The sequence below is a fragment of the Elaeis guineensis genome, chromosome 12, assembly GCF_000442705.2.
Source record: "Elaeis guineensis isolate ETL-2024a chromosome 12, EG11, whole genome shotgun sequence".
In the NCBI taxonomy this organism is placed as follows: Eukaryota; Viridiplantae; Streptophyta; class Magnoliopsida; order Arecales; family Arecaceae; genus Elaeis; species Elaeis guineensis.
The window spans coordinates 1,293,582-1,302,746 of record NC_026004.2 but is presented as its reverse complement, the minus strand read 5'-3'; the positions used below and the strand labels follow the sequence as shown (position 1 = coordinate 1,302,746).

The 9,165-nt window shown below is 35.7% G+C and overlaps 1 protein-coding gene across 2 annotated transcripts; it reads left to right on the top strand.

Annotated features, from left to right (window-relative positions):
* Positions 1 to 436: 436 nt before the first annotated feature.
* Positions 437 to 9,165, top strand: LOC105055703 (glutathione gamma-glutamylcysteinyltransferase 1). 2 transcript variants are annotated; one of them, XM_010937635.4, is made up of 9 exons: positions 437 to 583; positions 3,859 to 4,015; positions 4,645 to 4,883; positions 6,002 to 6,165; positions 6,997 to 7,048; positions 7,636 to 7,863; positions 7,952 to 8,210; positions 8,364 to 8,467; positions 8,827 to 9,165. In XM_010937635.4, exons 1-9 carry the CDS (start codon positions 443 to 445, stop codon positions 8,917 to 8,919), a joined length of 1,437 nt encoding a protein of 478 aa, XP_010935937.2. In that variant the 5' UTR covers positions 437 to 442; the 3' UTR covers positions 8,920 to 9,165. The 2 variants fall into 2 exon arrangements, with proteins under 2 accessions (XP_010935937.2, XP_010935936.2); XM_010937634.4 differs by having other exon boundaries at positions 7,952 to 8,467.

Here is a 9,165-nt window from a genome sequence, read left to right as displayed (position 1 = left end):
AATATCATAAGGAAGAGTGGATATTTTCATCATTTAAAAATTTCATAAATTTTTAATGACGAAAATGCTCTTCCCTCTTTATGACTTCTAAACAAAAATAATGACTTTTTGTATGCACAAAGTCAAATAGGATATCATAATATAATCATATTAAATATATATTAAAAAATAATAACTATGTGACCTATAATAGTTGGGTATAATAGTTGGGTGGTGCGCTCCATGTCAGTTTTATTACAACTCTCGGTGCACAAAGCCTTTCTCCATAACTGAGATTCTTGGCCCATGGTAGAACAATCCTTAAGCCAACCGTGGGACAGGCCCAATTCGTAAACCAGCCCGTTCCGGTGTGGAGCTCCGACTTCGTCGGTTAGTCTACTGGGGTATTAGTATTAAGTCGGGTTGGTAGCGGATTTGAAAGGTGTTAAGCTTGGCGGGTCCTATGATAAATAATACATCGGGGCTTTTCCTGGTCCTCGTCAAGGAGGAGAGAAAGGAGGGAGGGGGAATGGCGGTGGCGAGTATCTATCGGCGGATACTCCCTTCTCCACCCGCGATCGAGTTCGCCTCGTCCGAAGGGAAGGTATTATTCCCTCTCCATCTCTGTACTTTGTTTAATCCCTCTTTGATCTGCTCTTCATATCAAGAGACGAAACCGGAGATTGCAGCTAATCTGTTGCTCCGATTATATGTCGTATGGCTGCAGCAATTTAATCGTGTCGTCGTTATAATGTTCTCTTACTTCTTTCCCGTCGATGCTTTTTTTTTTCCTCTCTATCAACCAGTTTTGGTCGTCTTTAATTTGGGATTAGGATTTCTCAATCAGTCGTATCATGAAGTTGCTTGGGTTCTTACACCCTGATGTTGTTTCTCTAAGCTGTTGGAATGGTATTTCATTTCAAGTCTCTAAGATTATGGACTGGCTCGAGCGAGAAATAGCGGAGAGATCGGAGAATTTACGGTTTTCTATGCGATGTTTAGTTTTCGGATCGTATATATGTTTCGAAGTTGCGATAATCCCATCTTTCTTTAATCTTCATCCTAGAAATAGACAATGGTGCGTGATATTTTATTCTTCCTCTCTTCTCCATTTTTTGATCTAATATTGCCTAGAGTTTCTAAAATTGTTTCTTTCGAGTGCGTTTTTGGTACATATCTAGCTCGCAACTAGGGTTTAATTATTCCTATTAAGATGTTCTTTCTTCTTGTATCCTTTCCTATTTCTCTATCCCTAGAGAGAGAAGTGTCGTCAGGAATTTTTTTAGTACTAACAATCGGGGGTCCATGCAATAGAGGAAAAAATGCGAATAAAATTTTAAAATTATTTGTGTACATCTGGAATTTTTAATTTTTCCTTGTTTGTTTATTGCTGGGATTGTAATTAGGCTTTTCGTTATTTGTTTATACTCAGAATTTTCAATTTTTTCCTTATTTGTTTTTTGCTGATATTGTAATTTATATTTTTCGTTATTTGCTTCCAATAAAAAAGGGGTTAAATTTCTTTCCTTTTGGTTGCAGTGAGATTTTTTTTTTTTAAACCCCTGTTTGCTCACTGCCAAGATTATAATTAGGTTTTAAAATAGTACAGATTTATGAATAATGGGTGGTTTCGGTGTATTCTCTTGATTGCCCTATGCTATTTAATAGTTAAATACTAGGACGGTTGTTGATGTGCACAGTGGTACCATTTGCTGCGGAACTGCAAAAAATTGGAAGGATCAAAGTTTTTTTTATGAAGTTTCTCAAAAAGACATAGTGTTTTTAAGATCAGTAGTAGATTGGAGATAACCTACATTTTTTTTTTCAAAGCATGTACGTATGTGGCAATACTTACAAATTTAACGATAACAGGATTTGTTGTTATTAGTGCAATGGCTATAACAAGTGTAAATTAAATCTATGCCTTTATTATGGTTTCTAGAATTTTTTTAAATGCATATTATACTTTTAAATACATGCTTTTAATAACATAGTGGGTTCTGGGTAACTGAAGAAGAAAGAGAAGTATTGGATTCTATGGTATGTTACTTGTAGGACTTTGGGATTCTATCCTATAAATCCAGGATTAAAATCTGAAAAGGATTCTACGAGTGTGGTACTTATGTGAGTTGGGATGTCTCCCAAACTACTCTACTTATGTGAGTTGGGATGTCTCCCTAACTAGTAGTTTGGGAGACATCCCAAAAGTTTGGGAGACAATTTGAAAACTTGTTTTTTGCTGATGTTGTAATTTATATTTTTCGTTATTTGCTTCCAATAAAAAAGGGGTTAAATTTCTTACCTTTTGCTTGCAGTGAGATTTTTTGTTTTTAAACCCCTGTTTGCTCACTGCCAAGATTATAATTAGGTTTTAAAATAGTACAGATTTATGGATAATGGGTTGTTTCGGAGTATTCTCTTGATTGCCCTATGTTATTTAATAGTTAAATACTAGGACGGTTGTTGATGTGCAAAGTGGTACCATTTGCTGTGGAACTGCAAAAATTTGGAAGGATCAAAGTTTTTTTTATGAAGTTTCTCAAAAAGACATAGTGTTTTTAAGATCAGTAGTAGATTGGAGATAAGCTACATTTTTTTTTCAAAGCATGTACATATGTGGCAATGCTTACAAATTTAACGATAACAGGATCTGTTGTTATTAGTGCAATGGATATAACAAGTGTAAATTAAATCTATGCCTTTATTATGGTTCCTAGAATTTTTTTAAATGCATATTATACTTTTAAATACATGCTTTTAATAACATAGTGGGTTCTGGGTAACTGAAGAAGAAAGCGAAGTATTGGATTCTATGGTATGTTACTTGTAGGACTTTGGGATTCTATCCTATAAATCCAGGATTAAAATCTGAAAAGGATTCTACGAGTGCGGTACTTTTGTGAGTTGGGATGTCTCCCTAACTAGTAGCTCATGCAAAAATTGTACAAACTATTGTCCTGGCAAGCTTAATTTGTGGACTCCAATATTTACGGCATCTTAAAATGCACTGCCAAGATATCAGGTGGAACAGTTATTGACTGATTGTGTGTCCGATACCAAGTTAGAAGCTTTATGGTAATACAACAAGACTTCGGGGATACTTAAGGAACCCAACAATCAAGTACTCAAGTATATTTCTCATCATTTATGCATTACATGGGGCACATATAAAAATAGTTTTAACATAATTACAACCATATATATGCAAAGAAGTGATAGAAAGCAGACTAGAAATGTCTTAAATGTTGTATGATGAACTAAGCTTGAAAGCTCAACCATATAACTTTTTCAAGAGGGCGAAATATTTGAAGGCCATCAAATATTATATTCACAGTGGACAATTGGAGATAGGTTGTGTCTGATGAACTGATTTGGCTGGGACCATTTGCTATCTTAATGTAAAATCACTATGTTTGGCATACAACACATGTTTATTTCATCAAAAAGCATATATAATTCTTAATTTGTGCATGAAGGCAATGATTTATTCGCCTATGAGACTGACTTTCTTTCTTCTCTCTCCCTTGAATACATGTAACACTTACATGAATATCATAGTAGTTTGTTGTCAGATGACTAACTAGGGAAGATACTAATTGGACATGCTGGAAGAACATGCTGCTTTTAAGTTTTATGACAATTTCACTATGATTTCTGCCATTTTTCTTTTTAGTGAGATTATTTTCCTTGAGGATGTGATAGGACATGTTGCTTTGACTTTTGTGAAAACATAGTAAGTTAATATTCTGATAAATTGTTTAAGAGCATGCTCTTACCATTGTGACTTGATGTCCTTCAAAGAGTAATATATAGCTTTTTTCTGTGCACAGTACTACATGCTTCTCTGTACTAATCTTCCCCTGTTTCTTGATTTTGTAGCGACTTTTCTCTGAAGCTCTTCAAAGTGGAACCATGGAAGGATTCTTCAGGTTGATTTCTTACTTCCAAACTCAATCAGAACCTGCATATTGCGGATTGGCCAGTTTGTCTGTTGTCTTGAATGCCCTTGAAATAGATCCACGAAGAAAATGGAAAGGTATTTCTCAGTTTCTTGAAATCTTGCAAAGGTTAAATGGTATGCCCTTAACAAATCTCAGTTTAAAGATTGTAATGACAAATATAGTGATCAAGATACAATTTGTTTTCTTCTAGATTACCTTTTTCTGTTTGTATGGAAATTGTATCCTTAGTATATTTTTACCATGCCAATGTTTTTGAATTCCATTTAATTGGATACATGCTTAACTATTTTTGAAATTTATTTCTGATGAACACTGAATGGGCCTAAAGTATACTTGATGTTGAGATCTGGTGAAAATCTTTCATAAGTGTTGGTTCAAGGTTGAATTTTAGCTTCTCTAAATCAAGCTCTTTGCTCAATTTGCATGATCCTATGTTTGATCATCAGTCTGTACATTGTATATCATGTCCCGCTCTAAGCTGCATTATTTCGTTATGACACAGATACCATGGTGTGACAAAGGGGTGAATGTCTCTAATGCATATATGCTGTTGGTCGCAATGATTGTTACCTGGAATTCTTGTATTTCATTCCAATTCCCTTTTCTGTAGATCCTGGTGCATCATAATAAAAATGGCAGCTGCTTCAGTTTGTTCTTAATTTTTGGAATAATTGATTGTATTTCTTCATGACCTCCTTTTCAGGCCCATGGAGATGGTTTGATGAGTCCATGTTGGACTGCTGTGAACCTTTGAAAAAGGTCAAAGCTGAAGGCATCACATTTGGGAAAGTTGCCTGCTTAGCTCATTGTGCTGGAGCTAAAGTTGAAGCTTTCCATACGAACCAAAGCACCATTGATCACTTTCGTAACCATGTAATAAAATGTACTTCCTCTGAAGATTGCCATCTAATTGCATCATACCATAGGAAGCCTTTTAAACAGGTACCTGCTGATTCTTCTTGCGATTTTTTTTTTTTTTCTGGATCTGTTTTTTTCTTTTTGGTCAATTGAAATTCCAGTATATGTCGAGTATTGTAGGATGACATGTTTTCCACTCCCGTAGATTATAGCTTTCTTGTGAATAAAATGTTTCTTCTGCAACATTGGTGGTTTTTGTCCAATTGAATTGAAGCCAGATGAAACGTGCAGAGACATGTTCAACCATTTTCTTTTGTTTCAGACGAAATGCTAGGCGAAAAATGTGTAAAGTTAACTACATAGTTATGGTTTTATTGACTATATCTTGATTTTTTTAATCTTTTCTTGATTCCTAACACTCCTCCCTTTCATGCGGACTTGCTGGAACATGGTGTGGTATCTCAAAAATAAAAGGTGGTGTTTGTGATACACTTGATGTTTGGATGACTTCCAACATGCATGCCGGCTTATACTTGGCTTGGGAAACCACAGCATATACAATTTCATGAAAGATATGAAAAAATCATTTAAAGATATTATGGAAACCTTAAATCCCAGTGGTGTCAAAATTTTTCTAAGAAAATGCTCATACAAAGAGCTAAAATTTTGTGTTCTGAATCTTGTGATATGATCAATTTTTTTTTTTAGACCATTTGAGTGTATTACTATTTGAATGACTTACAAGTTTGACAGTATTTTACTCTAACACATGATATCACAACAACAGTTCACTAAAACCCTACTCCGTACTTAAATGTAACTTTCCATGTTGGACTACATTTTCCTTTGGCATCTTTCATGAAATTGCCTTAATAATCTCATATAAGCTGCCATTTACTTGTTATATGCTTCACCTTCCAACATATTTTGCCCCTGAGGCTGTTTTTCTCCTCCGTATCACACATCACCTGCAGTCATCTGCCATACTAGAAGTTGAATAGGTCACTACCCTTACAATCGGAGATAGGTGTTGGTTTTTGGAAAAATAGGAATATATAAATATTAATTTTCTTCAATGAATAAATAATTCATTAATTGGTACTCTGATATAACACGTTGTTTGGGTTCCTGCCATGCATTTACTTTCAATGTTTTGTTTCTGGGAGGGATAGTCTGATGATTGTATTTTTGTTAATTTTCAGACAGGAAGTGGTCATTTTTCACCAATTGGTGGCTATCATGCTGGAAGTGACATGGCACTTGTTTTGGATGTTGCACGTTTTAAATATCCTCCTCACTGGGTTCCACTCACGCTTCTTTGGGAAGCCATGGATACCATTGATGAAGCAACTGGATGTCCAAGGGGGTATGATCACCTTAGTCATATATGATACAAACACCTGTTCCAGATTAGAATGCAAGATTGTGTTAATGTATCACCTTGAACATAGAACATCACTTGCATTTGCACAGATTGTATTTCGTTGATCAAGCATTCTATATATATACAATTGAAACATCAAACAGATCAAAATGTGGGACTATCTCTGATTATCATGATGCAGATTATTTTTCAGAAAACTGGATATATTTGCATGACACTGACACCATTTCCTGTATGCATGATCTTATCTAAGCCCAAGACAGGATTCCATGTAGTGGGTTTCATATAAATATTCTCCGTGGTAACGCTGAATCACTTCCTCAAGATATGGCTATTCTGACAGCTATGACAGGATTCCATTTAACGGGCTAACTTTATTAAGTGGAGTTACATGCTTAATCGAATCCGATATACAGTTTCAAAAGGCTGCTTAACTTTAATCTTTGTTTCTACATACTTATGGTATTCTCAAGAAATAAATTAAGCAGCATTAGCTTCAATATCATACCTGAAATGCTCAATGGCTAAGTCATTTTCTAGTTGTATTTGAATTTTTGAAGTTTCAGATCGTCCTTTTCCTTTTCATTTAATGATGCTCTTGTTTGAGCTTCAGTTTTTGAAGCAGAGCATGCCTTTTTGTGCATTATTTTGACCCTTCTGAATCCATTATTTACCTACTTTTTTTTTGTCTGTAACTTATTGAGCTAACAGCTAATGCAACTTGTTTTTGTATCCATGATTCGGATGTTCTTTAATCCAAAAAACCTTTTATCTCACCTGGTTCATTGACTTGAAGGTTCTGATCTTTCATAGGTTCATGCTCTTGTCAAGGCTTCAGAAAGCGCCATCTTTGCTTTATACACTGGTAAAGATATTGGTTTCTATTCATGCCTATTTGACATGTATGATCTGATTCAACCTAAATTTTTGTATATTTGTGCAAAATGTTGATAGACTATCACAATTTTTGGACATATGAGATAGTTTAAAATAGTTAGATGGTGAAGTATGGAGATGCTCCTTTAGGCCCTATTTGGATGCTGGATAAGATCTTCCGGGGCATTTTGCTTTAAAATGGTGGCGAGGAGTGGTTTGAAGAGATGGGGCAGCTGATGGCAAGTAAGTCCTATTTTTTGGGATAAGGTAAATCACTTCTCATATCAAATTTAAAATCCTCAAAAGATGGGATTAGTTGTGTCCTGGCTGCCCCTATTCTTCAAACCACTGCTTAATCTTTAGCAAATCAAGATGAAATATGCAAAGAAATTTCAGTTCTTGCCACTAGCAAACACTTACATGACCACCATCTTATGTACAATGTGTCCTACAGCATGCAATTTGTAGTTTCTACCTACTTCATTTTTTAAGTTTCCATCTACATATGTCATAGCTAATTGATTCATTATGCTCATGAGTGAATAATTACACTGCCAAATTTGGCATATTCTTTAGAGCTGCAGACATGAGAGTTGGGTTAGCATGGCTAGGTACTTGATTGATGATGTACCTATTCTCTTAAAATCCGAGGGTTTACAAACTGTTCCAGAAGTTCTCAACATTATATTCAAATCCCTACCTGCCAATGCTGGGGATTTTATCAAGTGGGTTGCAGAAGTTAGAAGACAAGAGGAGGATGAGCCAAGATTAAGCATGGAGGAGAAAGAAAGGCTTGCAGTGAAGGTCTTGCTTCTCTTCCCCTGTCTTCATATTCATTGTCTCTTTTGTATCTTATCTCTGAAGCTTCATATACTGGCCTTCTAAATTTCAGGAAGAGGTACTGCAACAAGTTCATGAGACTGAACTATTTAAATTTGTCTCAGACTTCTTGCTTTCTGCGAGATCATGCTGTGCAAATTTGTTGTCTTCTAGCAATAAAGAATTGTTATCAGAAATTGCAGCTACTCTCTGTTGCCAAGGGGCTGCGCTTTTATCAGGGGGCCTTGGAGTGAGCAAAAGCTTTTGCTGCAGCGAAACATGCATCAAATGTCTGAGGGCCAATGGGGATGCACCTATGACTGTTATATCTGGTACAGCAGTTTCAAATGGCAATAAACAAGGGCTTGACATGCTCATACCAGTAACACCTGGAAAATCAAAAAGTTGTTGCACTTTCGATCACAATAATAATTGTGTTGTGATGCACCCAACAATTAATGATGTCTTAACTGTTCTCTTATTAGCTTTGTCCCCCCAAACTTGGATGGGTATCAAGGATGACAGACTGTTAGCTGAAATTCAACGCCTTGTTTCCATTGAAAATCTTCCGGATGTTCTTGAACAGGAGGTAATATTTTCACTTACAATTCCTTTCTCCTTTTTTACTGTTGAACCTCGCATGTGAAAGCAAAGTTTTTAGTTACTAACAAGAATGCAATTAGTATGGTAGAGTGGGATCTGACCCTGATCTGATCATCTTCTTTGTGGTGTTACGAACTTTCTACTTGAGAAATGTCAGCTGGTTGGCATCCCTCTCCACTTGAGAAAGAACCAGTGTTGAGGCCTTATTGGTGTTGTTGCCACCATATTTCTCAAAAAAAAAGAAAGAAAGAAAGAAAGAAAGAAAGAAAAAGAAAAGAAAGAAAGAAAGAAAGAAGAGGAATAAGTGATGCAACAAATTCTGACTGTTGTATATGACCATGACAGGTTTTGCACTTGCAACGGCAGCTCCATTTCCTGAAGAGATGCAAAGATAAAGAACTAGAGAAAGAATTTATGTTGTCTTCACACTTCTCATAGGATCATCATGTTCTGGTCTGCTACGATTAACCAAGAGATATGGGACTCCTAGTCTGAGAGTCTGGGTTTCTGACAAACTATGTTTGCTGGACTAGATTTGCTGAAAGCATTCCGCCCTGTCAAGCATGCCTCCCTTTTTCCTTTCCTGTTTAACATTATTCATGTAATTGTTTCACATGTATGATAATGTATATGATGTCATTGATGTTTAATGGTGAAATAGGGTTAAAAAATGAAAATTTGAAA

Excerpts from the sequence above, each read along its gene's own strand:
- LOC105055703 (XM_010937634.4), top strand. The coding sequence starts at position 443 with ATGATAAATAATACATCGGGGCTTTTCCTGGTCCTCGTCAAGGAGGAG. Across the intron at positions 4,016-4,644 it reads TCCACGAAGAAAATGGAAAG|GCCCATGGAGATGGTTTGAT; the intron begins GTATTTCTCAGT and ends CCTCCTTTTCAG. Across the intron at positions 8,468-8,826 it reads CGGATGTTCTTGAACAGGAG|GTTTTGCACTTGCAACGGCA; the intron begins GTAATATTTTCA and ends TGACCATGACAG.